This window comes from Lycium barbarum, chromosome 6, assembly GCF_019175385.1.
Source record: "Lycium barbarum isolate Lr01 chromosome 6, ASM1917538v2, whole genome shotgun sequence".
In the NCBI taxonomy this organism is placed as follows: Eukaryota; Viridiplantae; Streptophyta; class Magnoliopsida; order Solanales; family Solanaceae; genus Lycium; species Lycium barbarum.
The window spans coordinates 105,349-126,305 of record NC_083342.1 but is presented as its reverse complement, the minus strand read 5'-3'; the positions used below and the strand labels follow the sequence as shown (position 1 = coordinate 126,305).

The following is a 20,957-nucleotide window of genomic DNA, read 5'->3' as shown; positions in this document are numbered from 1 at the left end:
CCGGACCCGATATACTTATGCCTTATGGGCAGACTTGGCATAAGTATGCCGAGTCCGGCATAACTTTAATAATTCCTTCGCAAGTTTATGCCGGGTCCGGCATAAAAGTTTGCCCATTAAAAATATGCCCCCACCGGCATAAACTTGTTAAGGAATTACCAAACTTATGCCGGACCCGACATACTTAGGGCAATCCACGCAAAAAAAACCACCCCAAAAGTAGGGCAATCCACGCAAAAAAATGAATAAAAAAGGGTCGTACATGCCCACTCGAATTTACACCCATCAAACTATTTACCGTCTCAAATCATTGCGCCTAAAACCTTGTCTGGTTCTACTCTTTTTCACGCTTCAACTCACCTCTTTTCGTTCCAACATTAAGAATGTAACTGAAATTAATACACAACAATAATTTTGGAGTAATCACGCTATGAGCTAAAATATACTTACAGTATATATAGTAGAGTATTAGTTCATTCCATTAGTCAATTTTTTATGATGCCAACTTGGTATATAACATATATTAACATGATATCATAGATGACAAGTTCATTCCTTAAAAACTCACAGTTCAATCCTCTATGATACTAACGTGACATATATTATACATTGACAAACTATCGTACAGAATATGTTCATTCCTTCAAACTCTGCTAGAAGGATTTACATACATTAAAAAAAAAATCAAAATCATTGAATTGATATCTACTTAAATTCAACGAAATTAAAGGAAATAAAATACTATGTCAAAACGAAAAAGACAAAGAAAAGAGAAAAAATGGAATAAGGGTAAGGAAAGATACTACTACTAAAATAAAACAAGCGAAAAAAGACAAACAAGCGCATAAGAGTAGTCTTCCTCATAACCAGCTAAGTGTCCTTTCCACTTTTAATGGGCTGGGCTCCGTATGGCCAACTGTGTGGCCTTTACTGACTCGAAAGGGACATAAATCAGGAAAACCAATACAAAATATTCCTAAAATATAAAATATTTTTTCTTTTCATGTCCTTTCTAAACTAATTTTGCTTCTTATCTAACCGGTTGAACATATTTACCTGAGTATTCCTCGCTCAAAACCCGTCCTCATATAATTGCAGTATATTTATATATCATAATGGTATCATGAAGGATTCTAACAGTCATCTATAATACCATCTCAGTATTTTCATATACTACGATGGTATTACAGAGAACTTAGGAGTATCTCATTAAAGTATTGAAGCAGTGCTCCATGATACCATCACAAATACGTATATATGATGATGGTATCATAGAGATGTTTTTTAGAAAAGTATGTCTTTTGAATAAATAAACATGATATCATTTCAGCATATTTATATAACATGTTGGTATCATAATTTTGGGGACATTTCGTACAAATAGTTTTGGATGCATGAAAATAAGTTTTGGATAATTATTTTCGACGTTCTTTCCCCCCGTAGATTATTCTAGCCACGGGGTTAAAAAATGGAAAGAAGAAAGAATCCCCTAAAGACAAAAGCGACATTCACATAAGTTTTTGCATTATTCATCATCTGTTTCATTCATTCTCCAACACTTCATTATCCATAAATATTTGTATGGGATATATCCCATAGGTAATAAGACCAATTCTATCATTTTCTTCTTCCTCTAGCGCTTCTCAACTTTCGGCTCGCTTTCCCCATTGATGGGCCATCCATTAGTGTGAATGTTCGTTTTCTTTTCGGCTTTAAGTTATATGCATTATCCGCATAAACATTTTTATATCATTGAGTTATCTTTTCTTGTCGTGGCATGTAGACATATTTTATTTTCAAGATTACAGATTTCAAATTTTAAAGAGATTTATTTGTAAATATTTTTTAGATGACCTGATAATATAACTTAAACTCTTTTCTTCAAGAAAAAAAAACATGCTTTGTTGTTTATGAAACAAAATTACAGCAATTAAAAGAAAAAACAAAGTCTTCCACGATAATTTCAACTTTAAATATTCAATAAGAAAATATTCAATAAGATTTAAAATACAAATCATTATGTGTGTGCTGTGTGATTATTTTGAGTACAGATTACGTGAAATTTTGAATGATTATTTTAGTGAAGAAAACAATGACATGAATATTGAGTTTTACACGTTTTGGCCACTCAATGGCCACACCTTTTTTCACCCTTTCAATTTATTTTATTCTGAAAACATTTTTTCAGTTTGAATTTAGAACTTTAAATCACTAAAATGTTAATTCTTGGAGGCACATCGCAAGATTTTTTTTTTTTCAATTACGTGAAAATTTGTCGTTCACGAGGTACAGTCGAAGCAATATATTCTATTTTTCAAAAACTTTATCATGTTAGATTAAAAAAGCAATAACAATAACAAAAATTTTAAAAGTAACAATAAAGTTTAAATGCATCCTTTTGCCCTTTTGTGGATAGTCTAAGAAAAGCATTTAATTCACGTGTCATGCTAAAAAGGCTACTTTTTGTGAGCATTCACATCAAATCTTTTGTTTTTGTCCAGAAGTAAGACATAATGACATCGGTTTGGATTCACCACAGACAAATTATATCTAACTTCCAATAATTTAATTTCGTGCTTTAAAATGATACAATTTTGTGCCAATCTTGTAGGTCAATGGCATCCAATTGTAAATTTAATATTCAAGTTGATATATGTGATGTCTCAATTTACAAGTTCACATGCAAAATTTGTATCCAAATTTTATATTTTATTTATAATTTAATTTAAGACAACAATATTGAAGTATATACCTAAGATATGCGGGACCAAGGTAATCCCTTGATGCATAAAAATTTGGAAGTACCTAACCAGATAGAACAACAGGTCCACAGCTAAAACATAGAAAAAATGTGTTTGCAATTTACAAAATCATATTATTCTCATGCCAAAATTCAAAATTCCAACTTTATAAGCTCTGGTTATTTAAATTCTCATCACATTAGTTAGTTCCTTCACCAATTCATTCGAGCTCTTCATACTTCTTCACCATAATGAATTCAGGCTGCCACAGGGTCATCACTTGCAAAGGTGAGATTTAGCCAGTTCGGTTAAGTTTTCTGCTAAGTTAAAGATACTTATTTTTAAAACAAAGATCTTATTTTAGCTAGAGAGTTCAAACGTCTAGCAGAATTTTTGGAAAAAAGCAAGTGCTTTTGAATAATGGCAGAAGCTATTTTTAAAAAGATGATAAAAGTAGCTTCTCCTTAAAAATACTGTTTGAATGCTTCACCAACCACAAATTGATGATTTAGTGTTGGCTAATGTACTTCTTATGTGAGACTTTTCAAAATAAGCAGTTTTTGAATATCTTGACCAAGCATCTTATTTCTCCCTACTTACGTACTAGGAAATAAAACAAAAGATTTTTCTCGTCCAACGAGTGAACAATAATAGTTCTAATGACGAAGGCAGAAATTTCGTTATAAGTTTTTAAGATGAAATATGTTTTGATTATTTGACGTGTATACAGAGAATCGCGAAGAGTGTTCAAGATTTAACAATATTTTATATTTGATGGTATACATGTATTAATGGTTAAAAATAAATGCAGGTGCGGTAGTATGGAAATCAGGAGAGACACTGAAAATAGAAGAGATAGAAGTGGATCCACCAAAATCAACAGAAGTTAGGATTAAGATGATTTATGCCAGTTTGTGTGGTACAGATGTTCTTTGCTGCAATGGCTTTCCAAAGGTATGGGAATTTGCTTGCTCTTAAATCAACCTACACTACAAGAAAAAGAAAAAAAACAGTAATTAGCGGCAGATTCTGACGTTAAACAATAAAAATCCGTGGCAAATTTTATTAACGATGACTATGAGCTATTTAAAGATAGATTTACAACAAAATTCGAAGCTAGTGGTTGTCTATAACATTTTTTATGATTAGCTATCTTACGTTACACACACATATATTAGTTTTTCTCTTATCTCTCTCTTTTTTTTTTTTTTTTTTTTTTTTTTTTTTTTTTTTTTGGGTTGTCTTTTCAGCCTTTGTTCCCTCGCATTCCTGGGCATGAAGGAGTTGGGTAAGAACTAACTTCTCTCTTTGAGTGGCGAATGCAACATTGCAAGGGTTCAGAATACTTTCAATGTGGAATATCAAAGTTCACTGGAGTTGTGATAAATAATATATTTGAGCTTATAATTTTAAAAATATAATGAATTTAATACTAAAAACATTAAAAGATTGAATCATATAATTTCTTAGCTGCTCTCTAGCTATATATGCATCATATTAGAATTAGGGACATTTCTAGTAGTTTTAAATTTAGTACTTTACCATTTTTGGTTTGTACATATATAGCCAGCCATCTATTTCAAAATTTGTTTCATTCTACTCTATGGATAAAGATGGGGTCCTTTTTTATGAATAAAAATCAACGTTAAGTTGTTGTATGCAAATATTTTTTTCTCTCAAATCATAACTAACTATTATTATTAAGATGAAAGTGCTTTTTATTAGCTAATTAACTAGCAATCGCTTATCTACATATATTATAATTTATACCAAATAATTCAAATTAAGCATGTTCTTAAAGAGAAAACAATTGAACATAACCCTTTAAAGTTTGAATAGAAGGAAATGATCTTATAATCTCTTTTTTATAATGCAGTGTGATAGAAAGTGTGGGTGAAAGGGTAAAAAGCTTGAAAGAGGGAGACATAGTAATGCCACATTTCTTGGGAGAATGTGGAGAATGTCCCAATTGCAAGTCAAAAAAGTCCAATTTATGCCACAAATACCCTTTAAATTTCAGTGGTTTGTTGTTGGATGGAACATCAAGAATGTCAATTAGAGGTCAAAGGATTTATCACCATGTTAGTTGCTCTACGTTATCAGAGTACACAGTTCTTGATGAAAACTATGTTATTAAGGTTGATCCTAGTCTCCCAATTGAACATGTTCCTTCCTTATGTTGTGCATTCACAACTGGTTTTGGAGCAACTTGGAAAGATGTCAACATTGAAAAGGGCTCAACTGTTGCTGTCCTTGGTCTCGGAGGTGTTGGACTTGGTGTAAGTACATGAGCATCTACTGATTACTTTTCGGTTATATCTTTGAAAAATAGCCATGAAGTTCTAAATTTCATAGGTGAACTCCAGGACATGAAACTCCAATATGTGAAACTCTGCGACAATTTTCTGGATTTCCTGGAGTTTCATCTGTGGAATTTAAAACTTCATGAAATTGGCTAATTTCTTAATTACAGGGATTGAAAAGTGGCCATTTCGTAATGTTACATGTACATTCTTGGACTTGGTGTAAAATTAGTTGTTCATTGGTCAACTTAAGTTTTTTATTATCTAATTTGGACTTGGTGTAGAATTAGTATTTACTTGCCACATATCAGTCTTGTAATTGAAAAATAGTCACTGTCATAGGTGAAATTTCATGACAATTTCCTGAAAGTTTCACCTGCGGAAGCTTCATGCTAGTGGCTATTTCTAAAAATGAGATGGGAAATCAATTTCCTTTTTTTTTTTTTTGTATTTTATTCTCAAGATTTGTAAAGGAATATTGTTCTTGAAACATACAGGTAGTAGAAGGAGCTCGACAGAAAGATGCAACCAAAATAATTGGGATGGATATACACGAAATGAAGAGTGAAAAAGCAATGATTTTTGGGGTTACTGATTTTATAAATATTTCTAAAATCTCTGAAAAATCAATTTCAGAATTAATTAAAGATGCCACTGGTGGACTTGGTGTTGACTACTTCTTCGAGTGTACAGATGTGCCTCACCTCACCATCAATGAAGCCATTGAATCAACAAGAATGGTATGTCTTTTCTATTAAAAAAAAGTGTCATAAATCCATCACAAATTTCATTTTTCGTTAATGAATTCAGTCATAAAACCGTCACATATCGTAACGTACATCATAAATATTTCGTCACAAAATTGATTTTTTTCTTGTAGCGTGGTTATACAAGTTACCCAACACTTAGTATGATACACATTTGTCCAAAATTTAATGCTATACGGTAGGCGGTAGCTAGGGTATATCAAGAATGTTTTACGTCAAGCAGTGCCATTCTTTATGTTATTTGTGTTACATATTTAGTAAAATAATTGATGATGCGCTATCAGGTGACACTGCTTCGTATAACGTGCATATGCCCCTGCTTCTATGGATTAATATGTTACTCCCTCTGTTCCAATTTATGTGATATATTTTTCTTTTTAATCTATCAAAAAAAGAATGATACATTTCCTTATTTGATAATAATTTAACTTTAAACTTTACCTTTTACGCTTAACGGGATAATCTATAACCACACAAATATCTTTGACTTATTTTAGACCATAAGATTTAAAGTCTTCCTTTATTTCTTAAACTTCATGCCCAGTCAAACTATATCACATTAATTCAGACGGAGGGAGTATATGTGTTGTATAACTCCATTTTCGACGTATAGAAAAAATGTTTTAATTTTCTATTTCTAGTATATTATTTTATTAAATAGCTATGTTTTGTTTGACTTGAACAATTAAGTAATGGGACAACCAATTATTATTAGGGATATGGAACAGTGATAGTGCTTGGAGCTGGACTTGTGTTGGAATGGCAAATGAGTTATGTCCCTCTTATGTTTGGTCGAACACTCAAGGGATCAATCTATGGTGGCATTAGAACTCACACAGATCTTCCATCTATAATTGACAAATGCATTAGCAAGGTACATTTTCAATCCTTACTTTTGAAATATCTGGCACGCATTCGATAATATTTTTAAAGAGTCCGAGCAACATAACATAGGCTTCAAAATTATACCTACCAAATTTCTAAAATATTATTACTTAAATATTTATTACTGAATACGAGTTTTAACGCTTTATTTCTGCAGGAGATCAAACTAGATGAATTATTGACTCATGAAGTTTCATTCAATGAAATAAACAAGGCATTTGAGTACTTGAAAGAACCAAATTGCGTAAAGGTCCTTATCAAGTTTTGAGCTATTCAAATATGCCAATTATATAGTCTTTTCGCCCTCTTATATAACAATTAAATTTTCAGCAATAAGGATATGGAGTTATGAAGTGTCCACCATGATCAAGCTTGTATTGTTGGCTGCCTTTTTTTGGTAACGGATAATTTCATAGTAGTAATATTTTAAGATGGTGTAGTGGTGTTAAAGATTACAAGTCCAACAATATATAGGTGAAATATATTAGACATGACGAAGATCCGCTAGTATGAGAAGGGTCGATCAAGGATATAGAGTTTTTGCTCTTAATAAATTATGAGAGATTTTAGTGTTTCTATTTACATTTTCCAATGTACTAACCAAAAAAAGGAAGGAATGAAGATAAAAGCTCCCATATTAAGAGTAATCTTCAATTGGTTGCCGTCAAATATATTAGACACTTGGAGTTAGACAGATGTTGCATTCGTTTGCTTGGTGCAAATGCAATGAACAAACGCGAGTAAGTTTTTTCCTTTGTAGTTGTTAAATTGGAACTTACCAAAGAAAACCAAACTTTAGTCAATCTAGTCCACTTTGTCCAATAAGTGAAGTACAAATGCTCATAACCTCACCCAACCTACAGAAAGTTTCTTCAAACTTACTACTTCAAAAAAAGAATCTACACAGCTTTCTATTCTCCCCCTTTTTAACACTACCATGCTTCCTGCAAAATGAAGCTCAGAAAAGAAGGAATGTACTATTGGGTTCCGCATTTAGCAAAGGGGAATGAAGCATACATTTAATGAATGAATAGAATCTATATGTTCCGACAAACAAGTGCCTTTGAGGGAAGAAAACCTTCTATCCTAAAAGGACTTTCTATCTGCAGCACTTCAACAGGTAGGAGGAAGGACTGGAAAAGCTGTTGCTTCCAATTTTGGTAGTCTCTTTTCCCTTTCCCGGCGTTCCGCATTCACTGAAATCAAGTGTGCGTCTCTCACTCTGCAGAGGAACGAACAATATAAACAAAAAAATGTCAATCAACAGATGACCATGGCTGTAGAAAGATATCAACCTGCTACTGTAAATTCAAACTGTAAACGAGTAATGAGTTGGATGTGACATTTGACAGAAAAGATTTACTAAGCCATATCTTACAGCAGAATGATCAGTTTTCAATATAAGAGTAGAAACAAAAAGAGGAAAGTAAGTGTTCTAAGTGAAAACCGCAAGGTTATTGTTTAAAACAGCCAAAATTAGTATAGGATATAAAAGATTAGAGAGAAAATGAGGAAGAGAAATGTTTTAAATCAGGGCTAGTTTATTTAAAAATGGGCAATAGGATAGATCGCTTCACATAAAAAGTTTGACATCGGGACCAAACATACCATAGCATTTGAAGCCTGGGCACAATTTTCATCTGCTTTCTGTTTCTTGGAATTCCTTTCCGACAGGATTGTTTCTGGAGTTTCACTTCCCAAGATCTGACGGGCATCAGCAATTGAAGGTGCAGTTTGCTCACTTAATTGCTTCATTAACCCAATAGCATCATAGCTTCTGTCACCCGGACTCATAAAAAGAAGATCCTACCAAGTAAAGAAAACACAAACAAATCAAAGCAATATATATAACACAAGCACAGAATGCACCATTATCAACAAAAAAGAAAAAAGTGCATGAACACATAAATGTGAAAGAACAAACAAACAGAAAGACATTATGTGTCACTGAGTAGAACACATAATGTATATACCTCAAATGCAAGTTCTGTATCATATCTTGGGCTAGACAGAAACGAATTCATGAACCATGGAGATTTCCATGCTGAAGGAGATTCAATACTCCTTTTAAAAGGTGTCTCTCCAAATCTGTAAACCATCAATTAGGTAAATGGATCATTAGAAACGAATGTGTAGCAAAACTCCATTTAAACCAATCATTAGGTAAACGGGCCAACAGATACAAATTTGTGGGTCAGAAATGCTGTGTGGGAGAGAACTAACCAAAAAAAAAAAAAAAAAAAGGACAGAAAGCAAAAGAACAAAACACGTCAGTAATCTTACATGTTTGAAGTCTCAGCACCAAATCCATTTTCAGAATTTTCAGCTGTATTCTCCAATGCAGTTGACGTAGTAGATTGCATTGTGCTTCTATGCTTCCCAAGTATGTCAGGAGAGCAAACAACAGACAAGCATGAAGTCTCAAAGGAGGATGAAGCAGTAATTTGATTTGATGCAGCTTCAAGTCGTCTAGCATACTGGTTACCTAAAGCTTTATTACTTAGACTTGTAGCACTATCACACTTGATCAAGATACGATCAGGAGAGAAAAGCATGCCATTTGAGCGAAGCTCAACCAGAACTCCAGGAGGTTGTTTTACCTGATGTCAGGAATGACAACACAAAAGTTGTATTTAAGTTTAAACGGGGATTTCGCTAAATTAAGTTGAATGGGGCTTTTTGTAACCACATGGTTCAAATCAGCTAAGAGCAAAGTTGCCAGAACCACATTAAATTAACTTTGACTTAGAAAGAAATGCAAATAGCAGAAACAAAAGTGATGAATATCGAGTCGCCCTATTACTATCTGTAACAAAAGAAAATGCAGACAGTGGAGAGCTCTGAATAGTAATAAGAGACTTCATACGCATGTGAGATTTAGGTCCTATTTGTCCATAGATTTGGTTTCAAAAATTTAAAATAACGCTTGGAGATTATTTCAAGTAAGTGTTTGTTTATCAAACTGGCCCATTTTCAACGTCAAACTTGAAATATGGAATTCAAAGTTTGAAAAGTAGATCTTAATGTCTTTCAAGTTTTCACTCAGTAAACTTCAAATTTATTCAAGTCCAAAAAACTTCAAATTTATTCAAGTCCAAACACTACTCTAACTTCCAAAATACCCTCTTTCAACTTAACTTCAAATACTACTTTTTCTTTTTTCATATCAACCATTTCATGTCCCAAGCACCTACTACGTATTCCAATTGTTGGAACTCGTGAGGATATATTTCTTACAGAAAAATAAAATCTGGAATGGAGGTCCTATACTGTCACACCATCATCCCATTCCCGAAAACAAAAAGACCGATGCCAGAGAAGAAAAATATAATGACAAATTATAACTAACCTTTCCTGTTGCATTATTGGCTCCATTTCTTTCACTATGGAGCTCTTTATGGTAGGGAGCACCACCACCATCTAATTGTCTCCCTGAATTTCCATTGCATGAAAGTCCAGTTACTTCATCACCTTCGTCCTTTCTTCCATCTTCTGAGGATGGACGTAGATTTTCTTTGTCTTCAGTAGACACTTTTTCATTTGCTGACTCCTCAAACATATTGAGATCAGTTTCAAGCTTTTTCCCAGATCTCTGTTCTGACAAAGGCGACACCAAATGACGGTGTCGCTTCTTTAATATAGAAGGTGTCCCAGTGAAAGTTTTGGCAGCACTTTTCAAGATAGCATCTGGACTATCATCTCTTGATGGTGAGTCCCACAACCTTAATGGAGTAAGACAGTTTGCAGAAGACATCATCATTTGGCGGATGCCAAAAGGGCTGTACTCTTGCTGTGTAACTGAACCAGATTGTTTAATATCACAACACATGAAGGGGACATCCAAGCTGGGTAAGCGAGGAGGCTCATAGCATAAAGCTCCTCCATCTTTCTGTTCTTCTAGCCTTGAGGAATCTTTTGTATGATCAGGTTCATCTTTCATGACCTCATTCTCTATGCCATTTTCATTGGAAGGGGTGCCACCAAACTCACTTGGACATATAAAACCATCACATCTACTGGTGAAGGACTCTTGAACTGGGTTTTCAAGTAGAGGATAATGGAACTGATCCGAAGCAATACCAAATACAAGTGATGTATCCTCAGAAGAAAATTGCGAAGGAACAGAAAATCGCTGATGGAATGAAGCTTCAAAATCATCAAAACATAAAGCATTGCAGTTTTGTGGAGCCATATTTCCTGCTTCAGGGATCTGATAGTTTGATGATTGGTAAATTGACGAATCTGCAGGTTCACCACTGCCATTAACCCCAGTTTCGGACGGAGAGCATTGAGGAATTCCTGCCTCTGGATATACGATCCTGCAAACATCAAACATTTCATTGGGTTTATATGGATCCTCAACCACGTTTCCTACGTTAAAAGTTGCTCCAGATTCCATTGCCGTTTGCAATGGATAGGTTACCACATCACGGTTCTCATTGCCATTTAAACAGTGCATGTAATGTCCTGAGGATTCCTGAATAAACTCCGGAAGAGAAATATTAGATATGTCATCCCTATTAAACTGCCAATCTTCTCCTATGGAATTGACCCAGTCATATGAGAACTTATGCTCATGGAACTTGGAATCCGCAAGTTCACTGGGAACTTTTGGCATTGAACAAGAAGCATCTTGAAAAGCTGGGGTATAGTCCCTAGGCCATGGTGCCCCGCTGGAGCTTGCGTCCTTTTCACGAATTGATTCCTCCGACATCCCACCATTCTCTCTTATATGCACAAATGTATTTCCCCAGTCACTTGTAGACTGGGAACAACCAGCAAGGGTCGAACCTTGACTGCATTCCGTAAATTCCTCCGCTTCTGTTCCTTCTTTGTGAACACTTTCATCTTCACTATTTTGTTGCAACTTCATAGACGAAGAAGGGTTTGATTGGTTCTGATGGTTGACATTAGGCAGAGCAGGGAACTGTACAAGTAAACCTGATGCCAAATATGATTCCAGTTTCTTTTTGACTGAACTATTCCAGTGATTTTTTATTGCATTGTCTGACCTGAAATTAGCCATAAGAGTTTTCACGTCAGCTATAACTATGAAAGAACCCTGAGAATAAGAACTCGAAAGAAAATCAAGATGGAAGCAAACTCTTGTCGACATAAAAGTAACACCTCAAAATACCTTCCAGGCAAATATTTTGATAACTCTGCCCACTTGTTTCCATAAGCTTGGTGGGCACGAATTAGAGTCAATTCCTCCTCTTGTGTCCAAGCTTCTTTCTTTATTGCAGGATTCAGGTGATTGTGCCATCTGAAAAGATCTCTCAAAATAACTATTATAACATTCATAGTCATATAAAGTTGATGAATTTAAAACTTATTCTTTCATTTGCAACCTCAATGTTAATAAATCAAAGGAACTAAAAGAAATGTGACACTACAAAAGTCCTACTAAGTCAAAGGATATATGTTACTATGTAATATATCCAGATATACAACAACAACAACAACCCAGTGAAATCCCACATCGTGGGGTCTGGGGAGGGTAGAGTGTACGCAGACCTTACTCCTACCAAGGTAGGACGGCTGTTTCCGAAAGACCCTCGGCTCAATAAAAGCATAAAAGCATAAAAAGAAGTCAGATAAGGTTAAGAGATTCGAATAAGAGATTAGAGATTCAAAGCGATATGGAAATGAAATAATGCAAGCGGCACAGGAAATAACAGATAATAGCAGAAATCGGAGCAGATAACACAGGATAATCAAAGCACAGGAAATAACAGATAATAGCAGAAATCGGAGCACAAGAAACTATATTGCAATAGTGCGACTACTAATAAGAACGGATAACGAGACTATCTACTAGCCTTCTACCCTAATTTGGGTCCTCCAAACCCTCCTATCTAAGGTCATGTCCTCGGTAAGCTGCAGTTGCGCCATGTCGTGCCTAATTACCTCTCCCCAATACTTCTTCGGCCTACCCCTACCTTTTCTGAAACCATCCATGGCCAACCTCTCATACCTCCGCACTGGGGCATCTGTGTCTCTCCTCTTCACATGCCCAAACCATCTCAATCTCGCTTCTCGCATCTTGTCTTCCACCGAGGCCACCCCCACCTTATCCCGAATATCCTCATTCCTAATCCTGTCACTCCTGGTGTGGCCACACATCCATCTCAACATTCTCATCTCGGCAACTTTCATCTTTTGAACGTGAGAGATCTTAACTGGCCAACACTCCGCCCCATACAGCATAGTCGGTCTAACCACCACTTTGTAGAACTAAAGTGGTAATATATCCAGATATATGAAATAAAAATTCTTCAATAGAAGGTGGCAGTAGTTATCTTGCCTCCATCATCTCAAGCCATCATCATGCATATCTTTAAGTTTTAGGAGACTAGTTGAGTCATTAGCTGAGGAACATCATCTAACCAGTTAGTGGAAATGGTATATAGGAAGATATCAATTTCATAGGCTTGAAAAATCAATGTTCCTAGCAGAGGAAGGATGCATAAAGTGAGCTTGTGATGTTGAAAGAGTAGCTAGGAATGCACAATTCTTGAAAACCCACAAGCTACAGCTCTTGACATCTCACTTGCTTAATATCTTCTAACAACTTTGGAACTATATAGCAGAAGAAAAAAAAACATTGAATTGTTTAAATAAACACAAAAATGTTGTGCTTACCTTTCCCGACATTGCTTTCCAATACGTCCTGCTAACTCTTGTGCAATGGTGGACCATTTTTTGGGGCCAAATCTGCTCACTAATTCAATTAGTTTATCATCCTCCTGTGCATAAGTTAAAAGAGTTATATTAGCAAATATAAGCACATGGATGACAAGTTCTCAAGAATTGTATTTCTTTTGCCCAAAAATAACAATAGTTTGTTGATAACGATGGTCCAAACATGTGATTATCATTCTCAATTCTGACAATGACTTCATATTTTTTGAAAATAAAACTTATTCAACTACATGAAAAGTAATATAAGTCATAATTGTTTTATAATTGTAATATTTAGGATTTGTTTGGAAAATATTCTCAGATTGACTCCGCAAATATTATAGTGTCATATAAAAAGAACAAAAGGGGTACTAACTACTAAGATATGATTCAAACAGGCCAACAGGAAAGCACTTTTTTTTTACCTCTTTAGACCATGAACCTTTGACAAGTTCGGGATCAAGAACTTTCTGCCACCTGTGCAGGCATTGCACATCTGTCCGGTCCTTAAAACATTCCGCTGCAAATTAAATCTTAGATTTAGTAAGCATTTAACATTTATCATCTTTACTAGTTGGGTGAGTGTTTGTCAGATAGATATCTGCTGTAATTGTTGGGTGTGACAAAGGTCTTCAACTTCAACTGTAGGTTAACCAACTCAAACAAATCATACAAGCACTATAAGGAAGACTTCTATGCCTTGAAGAAACACTTCATCCAGAAAAATATTTCTCGACAAGAGTAGACCATTTCTAGCCCTATTCAATAACTTCTTCATCCAGATATGTGTCAGGAGAGATGCAGCATTTTCCTATTAGCGATAGTGAAAAGTATGACTCGCTAAATAACTGTTGCAGAAGCTGAAAGCACCATAAGTCTTAAGCTATTATAATTCTGCCTGAGTTGGAATTGGTTTCCAACCCGCAACTTTCACTGCATCCAAGCAAATGTCAAATTTTGACAAGTTACGGATATTAAGATGAGCATGGAATATGTGTAATTGCATGTCAAATGGAGAAAAAATGTGGAAGCTACAAGTTACTTTTTGTTTATAAAGTATTGTTATAGGAAAAGTGGAAATCCCCCAAAGCAAAGATGGAATTTCCCTTCCAGGAAAGGAGGCATTGATTTTGGGACGATCCTTACAGAAAAAAGAGACATAATTTGGGAAAGTAGAAAAAGCAACATAGACAAATCAAAGGAAAAATCACTATTTCACTACTATGGCCAGTTTTTCAATTTACAAGCAATTCTGAGATTGTTTTGGTTATATATCAAAACATTAAATAAACACAGCAAGAATCACATAAGTTTTAGTCCCTCTATCAGCCATTTGAGAAAATTCTAGGTCTTGCTAAAAGTATGAGCAATTAGCCCCCTGACTGTAAGACATGCTAGGTTAGACAAGAAAGGAACAATGTTTTTACCAATCTTTTTCCAGCTTTTCCCCTTAAACTGTTGGACTGCTTGGCGCAAGATTTCATCCTGAAAGGAGATTAAGAAATTTATACTTTAGTACAACATAAAAGATCTAAAACGTGAACTCAAAATATTACATGATCTCTGGCAAGTACTTCACCACATTAAAAATTTATAGAGAAACTAACTTCAAAAGAAGGAAGAGTAAAGAACTAATACATTAGAAAAAAATTACTAAGATGAGCTTGTACGAGCTTCTGACAGTTTTTCTACCTAATGATTCTACGTTATACTAAATCCTTGACTTTGCAGTTACTAGCCCAAGCATTTTCCAGAATGTTTGGTGGGCCTTGATCTACATTGTTTGAGATCACTAATGGAAGGCAGAAAACAAGTAGAATGACTCAATACTCCTTGTGTAAGAAACAGTTCCCAGAAACTTAAAGGCTGTTATAAATATCAAACAAACAGAATAAAATTGCAATAGAATAATTAAGTGTCTTCTCCACAAAGGCACAGACAAGTAGTTTTAAATGACTAACAGCATTTGTGCCACGCTCACATTGTCATGGCGTTCTGAGTTTCCATACTAGGAATGAATCACCACCCTCCCCCCGAAAAGCAGATAGAGCTAAATTATTTGAATACTTAAAAAAGCATATAACATTATACATACAAAATGTGGGAGAAAACAAAGCCCCAGTTTTACCCAAAAAAAAAAAAAAAAGAAGTTAAAAGATCAGAAGAACATAAAACCAAAAGAAAACCCTGAACTCACGCATATGTTTCTAAATATTTAGGAAACGCCTGCTTACCTCCTCGGGAATCCATTGTCTGGAACGTCTCTTAGGACCACTCGTCCTCCTGTAACATTAGCACGAAGTAATAAAAAAGTTGACAAATTGTTTGACTGAGCTTTTGTCAAATTCAATTTGATAACATAAAGGATGTGAATATGATGGTCCTTTCAAAGCTTACAATCAACTATAACTTTCAATTCGATTGAACTTCTTGGACAGCACAGAACAAAGTTAACTTGACCCTTAAAGTAAAGATAGGCGGTCCTATGTGGTTTCAAGTGGGTTCATATGAACCCTTAAAGTAACATTATACATGTATATTTAATCTGATTTTAAAAAATATGTATGTATATACAGTGTTATTTATATATTTCTTATATATTGAACCCACTTGGTACAAATCCTAGTTCTGCCACTGGGCGGACATGGGGCCATACTGTGGGAAGGAAAGAGATTACTATATGTAGTTCCTTAAATTGAACATCAGGAAATTATTTTTGTCATTAAAAACTATAGATTATGTCTTGTCTTCACATGTGTAATTGGTGTGACACAGCAAACTTGTCATTACTTCTTCTCCTCACCGCTGTTCTCCTTGCTTTTCATGCAGTTTTTGTATTTGTAACCACTAACTATGTAGTAAAAGCTAAAGAATCCAATGTAATTTCACCAAACCTGACCAGATCTCATATATTCGTTTCCATGTAATACTGACAGGGATGCACCAGGCAGACTAATGGTTTGAGCATTAGACAGCTATTTTGTCATTGAAAAGTATAAATATTATAGCGTCTTCATATATGTTATAGAGGTAACGCGACAAACTTATTACTGCTTCGTCTCCTATATCTCCACCTACTTGTTTTGATGCATCTCTGATTTCTAACTTTCCAGGATAGGTCAAAGAAAGCAATGTGACTTGACCAAATCCAACTAAATCTCAGATCGACGTCCATTTCATCTTACGTGACAGGTATGTACGAGCGGATTAAGTGTTTGTGTGAAATAGAAGAAAAGCTCAATAACAGGAACCACAAAAGCACAAATTGAAACCCAGAAAAAAAAATTATGACATGAGAGATGCGATCATGCAGTCTTTGAGACTTACCCATGCAAAGGCCGAACACTTTGCAGACTACTGGTGTCATCTGAAGGACACTTGCTTGTTTCATCACTTTCCATGGTTGCTTGAGACAAAGGCAAATCTGGATAATCCAACATCTAAAGGTCTACACTTCTCTCCAATATGTCTTTCCAAATTCATTATGTGTCACCCCCAAAGATGTAAGAGATCGTACCTGATGTTCTGGCAAAATAAGATGAACTGATAAAGCACAACAAATAATGTGATGGCTGTGCTATGCAGCTGATTTGACAAAGCATGGAATAATGAAATCTACAGAATTTCCTAGGTGGAAAACTGAGAGGGGAAGTTTATTTATTATCCCATCAATTAATATTCCAGATCTTCTCTGTCATGAATCAATGAGATATGGCAGATTCAAGCATTATCATGGGTTCGATACGAACTAAATTTTTAGAATCAGTAACCTCGAATACCACAAAAAATTAGATAAAGTCATAAAACAAGGAAAATCCTTATTCCTAGCACCAAAAAGTAGTCTATGTAGTGATTTTTTTTTCTCGAAATCAAGAACTAAAGCCAAAAGATAATGCTAGCCTCTGATACGTACATGTGTAAACATTTTCAATTTAACAGAAAAAAAATATCCAGTTATCCATACTTTTCCTGTTCATCTATTCATCAGAAAACCTCAAATTTGCATAATTGAAAAACACAAGACAGAATTAAACATGCAGAATATATCAAATACAAAAACATTTTGGAGCAAATTAGTATCCTGTAAGTACTAGTTGTATTTTTGAAATGAAGTTTCGTAAATTACAACAAAAAGTCAAAAGCCAACTAGGAAACTACTTAATCTCTGGTCGCTACATCTAAATGCAGGCTGCACAAAGGCTTCTTTTTGCAACAATCAAGAACTAACACTAAGCATGAAACTTTTCATCCCATATCAGAGTACCATGTGGATAGAATTTGCTTAAATTAAAAATACAAGGTGCAAGGCAGTTGTAAAGAATTTAGCAGAACTTCTGAATCATGTGAACACTAGTGTGTTAAAAACCAAATTGAGCCGACATATTTGATCTAAGGCACATACCAAAAAAAAAAAAAAAAAGGAATTAGTTGAAAAACAGTTTGAAATCCTCAATTGAAGCTTGACCGCAGAATAGTTTGAATCAATTTGTTAGTTACACATTCCGTTAATATAATGGCAACCTTCTTTTCATGGTCCAGAATTTTTTTCTAATTTATTCCCTTTTCCCTCACTTAAAAGTTTTAAATTGTTAGAACTGGTCAATTTATTTACCTATTATATATCTGCAACAAGGTGTTTTCTCGATGACATAAAATCAGTCTGCCAAAAAGTTGAGAACCTACACAGGAATGTGCTTCTCTACAAATGACAATGGATCTTTCATAAACGTAGAAACCTCATGGGTGCAACAGAAACTAACTAAGAGAAATAGGTTATTACTCACATGCACAAATTATTTTTTATCCCCAGAAGAACTCTGCAGTTTCTCTCCCCTCACATGATTCACATGTTGGCAACGGGGAAATGTCCCATCCCAAAATCCTATCTACTTTCTTCTAAAGGTCCAACTATGTAGCATGTTGGTTAATATAATCCAGTTTAATACAATCCACCACATACGTGTAGCTACCTGGCAATGTAACAGATGTAAGCTTTGTTTGATCATCTACATATAAAGCTAGTCTAACATATGTAATCTTTCTCTTACTCACGTTTTCAATATTTAAAGCGCTCTCTTTACACAACCAACCAATTGAGGAATTACACCTGGTGCCCTAGGAATCCAAACTGAGACATGCGGAAGCCCGACCCTTCTCTCACGAAAAGCCTGTAGTAATATGACTTAAGCGAGAACGCGTAATCACTTCTCAACCCCCACCTCCACGAGTCCTGGCTAGTGAGCATTTCTTTCAGTTTGTAGAGTGTTTTCACCAACCTCATAGTTAATCAACTTCCAAAGTATGTTGCATCTTTATCTCTTTCTAGCTCAACACTCCATATTAGTAGAGAAGGCACTTCTCAACGTTTTCTCTTCATATTAGACCTAACCCCAAATTCTGACTCTCTTCCATCCCCTACTTTGCATGTCACAAAGCCACTCGGGTCTTTCTATCCCTTTATGTTATTCCTCCAGAGTCTGCATCCAGAAGGTAATGTAAAGTTTCTAGTCCTAGTCCTTCGTCCTCCTTCCATGAGTCCATACAGAAACATGAGCAAAAGTCACTTGTGATGGTTCATGTCCTATGTAGACCTCTAAACGAATCCATACGTATGAAACCATGATGACTCAAGATGTTAAAAAAGACCAAGTTGGCCAAAATCAGATGGGAGGAAGTTGTCTTAAAAGACTAACAATCTCTCGAATCGATGCAGACTCAGTGAAAAAAGAAAACAAGGAACATATCTTTATAAGCGATACCAACTAGTTAGATAAAGATTTAGCCATTATGACTCTTCTTTATTTTGTTTAGATATTTATACATCAGTAGAAATTGTAGAGAACATCTCGTATAAGAAACTGAAGTTATTGAATATAGGAAAGAAATGGGTCGCCAATGGAGCAAAATAGAAAGTTAGGATTCATATAGCTGTTATTAACTAGCGTAAGGTGTAATTGGTGCTGTTGTTGTGTTTCATATCTTAAGGAAGTATCTTTACTTTGTAACTTAAATATCGCCCATCATGCTTTTCTTTCCTAGAAATGCAAAATCAGAATAAAAATCATCTCAGCCTACTAGCACCACCTTGCAACATAGAAAGGGACATTATGAAGTCCACAATGAACACCTATAAATAATTACAAGTTGTCATCTTACTTAAAATAGCCAAAATTGAAGTTTAATGGAACACAATAAAAAGATTAAAGTGCCTTTTGAAATTTCCCCATCGACTAAACAAAAAGTAACATTCTCTCTGCATCCCAACACATACAAACTTAAAATCTTACTTGATATGCCACTACTACACCAAAATAAAGGGAATGCTTTTTTAGAAGTTAATATTCTTCTTAGCTTAAAGCTCAAAGAATAATACTGTCATCAGAACTACCAATCTTCTAAAAACATTTGTATTTTCACAAAACTATTTCGGGATTGAGGCTTAAGTTGATCATTTTTTTGGCTATGTTGATCATTGATTTAGAGCGGAAAAAGAGCAGACGCTAGCTAAATGAACAAAAGCACAAAACTTAAAGCGATCAACAGAAAACCCATACTGAAAAATCAAATTAACACCACTGGGTATTCTTTAATTCGATCATCAAATCAAATTAAGGTTCAAGATTGTACGAAAACAATGAGAAGAGTTGAAGAAATGGTGAATCTAAAGTAAAGCAATTGATTTCCAAGAGTATTTATATATTTAAAAAGATTGAGAACTAACTGAAATGAGCTTCGCAGCATTCCAAGAAAAGAATTGTGTAATGAATTCAGCAAGATTTGAAGAATATAGGGGTGGGTGGGTGGGTTAATTCAAATGTTTGAGATTGAAACCCTATGATGAGAGCTTATTGGGACCCGTTGCCGGTAGACCAGATTATCTCAGCCGTTTGATTGTACCTATTTTTGGCAACTTTTCAAATTTTTCAAGTCCAACGGTTAGTTTCTACTTGCTACCTGCTGTCTACCGGTTCCTCTTTTTCTCTCTTTTTCTTTTTGAAGGACAGCTTTCATTTCTTAGTTTGTTTAAATAAATCACAATCTTATATTGTTAAAAGTATTTATTGTACAAAATATTTGAAATAATCTGATTCAATGGACAATCTTGATGCTGCTTGGGCTAGAGTTTGGACTTATCCTCGTAGACATTATGTCGCTAAACAATAAAAATAATTCTTTAATCCTATTTAGAAATAGAAAAAAAAAATCTATGAGCATTTAGTGATGGATTAGCGCAAAATTCATAGCTATTTTTTTAGTGAAATGAAACTGACCTCGAATAGAGGACTCATATAGGATTTACGAAAAAGGTTCAAATATGCTCTTAAAGTATTCGAAATTAAGCAGATATGTCATTCGTTAATAGTTTAGCTCACAAATACCCTCATCGTTTAACAGTTGGTTTAAATATGTCCTTAATTTAACTGGAGCTCCCAATTAACTGATTAATAAGCGAAAAAGAGTTGAACATGCCCTTAAAGTATGCAAAATTGAGTAGATATGCCTTTGTTTGTTTGTATTTGTTTTTAACTATTACTTCCTCGTAGCAAAATTGGGTGATAAAGAGATCAGTCATGCCC

At 34.7% G+C, this 20,957-nt stretch overlaps 2 protein-coding genes across 4 annotated transcripts; one reads left to right on the top strand and one right to left on the bottom strand.

Moving 5' to 3' along the window:
- Positions 1–2,859: 2,859 nt before the first annotated feature.
- On the top strand, positions 2,860–7,073 carry LOC132600332 (8-hydroxygeraniol oxidoreductase-like). 2 transcript variants are annotated; one of them, XM_060313397.1, is made up of 7 exons: positions 2,860–3,029; positions 3,553–3,695; positions 3,992–4,029; positions 4,618–5,020; positions 5,542–5,784; positions 6,527–6,685; positions 6,854–7,073. In XM_060313397.1, exons 1-7 carry the CDS (start codon positions 2,993–2,995, stop codon positions 6,962–6,964), a joined length of 1,134 nt encoding a protein of 377 aa, XP_060169380.1. In that variant the 5' UTR covers positions 2,860–2,992; the 3' UTR covers positions 6,965–7,073. The 2 variants fall into 2 exon arrangements, with proteins under 2 accessions (XP_060169380.1, XP_060169381.1); XM_060313398.1 differs by lacking the exons at positions 2,860–3,029; positions 3,992–4,029 and having other exon boundaries at positions 3,556–3,695.
- A 417-nt stretch (positions 7,074–7,490) lies between these two features.
- Positions 7,491–20,355, bottom strand: LOC132600331 (transcription factor MYB3R-1-like). Of its 2 annotated transcripts, none has more exons than XM_060313394.1 (12): positions 20,102–20,355; positions 16,708–16,905; positions 15,615–15,663; positions 14,808–14,865; positions 13,806–13,900; positions 13,342–13,445; positions 11,834–11,962; positions 10,046–11,708; positions 8,980–9,296; positions 8,670–8,784; positions 8,305–8,502; positions 7,491–7,918 (listed from the first exon to the last, which is right to left on the bottom strand). In XM_060313394.1, exons 2-12 carry the CDS (start codon positions 16,818–16,820, stop codon positions 7,796–7,798), a joined length of 2,964 nt encoding a protein of 987 aa, XP_060169377.1. In that variant the 5' UTR covers positions 16,821–16,905; positions 20,102–20,355; the 3' UTR covers positions 7,491–7,795. The 2 variants fall into 2 exon arrangements, with proteins under 2 accessions (XP_060169377.1, XP_060169379.1); XM_060313396.1 differs by having other exon boundaries at positions 16,708–16,897.
- Between the last annotated feature and the right edge of the window lie 602 nt (positions 20,356–20,957).

What these genes read in the sequence shown, in the direction of transcription:
- LOC132600332 (XM_060313397.1), top strand. Translation starts at nt 2,993, where the DNA reads ATGAATTCAGGCTGCCACAGGGTCATCACTTGCAAAG. An exon ending in GCTGCAATGGCTTTCCAAAG is followed by an intron (nt 3,696 to 3,991) that starts GTATGGGAATTT and finishes TTGTCTTTTCAG; the next exon opens with CCTTTGTTCCCTCGCATTCC. An exon ending in CCATTGAATCAACAAGAATG is followed by an intron (nt 5,785 to 6,526) that starts GTATGTCTTTTC and finishes AATTATTATTAG; the next exon opens with GGATATGGAACAGTGATAGT.
- LOC132600331 (XM_060313394.1), bottom strand. Translation starts at nt 16,820, where the DNA reads ATGTTGGATTATCCAGATTTGCCTTTGTCTCAAGCAACCATGGAAAGT. An exon ending in AGTGTTCGGCCTTTGCATGG is followed by an intron (nt 15,664 to 16,707) that starts GTAAGTCTCAAA and finishes CTAATGTTACAG; the next exon opens with GAGGACGAGTGGTCCTAAGA. An exon ending in GGTGCTGAGACTTCAAACAT is followed by an intron (nt 8,785 to 8,979) that starts GTAAGATTACTG and finishes GATGGTTTACAG; the next exon opens with ATTTGGAGAGACACCTTTTA.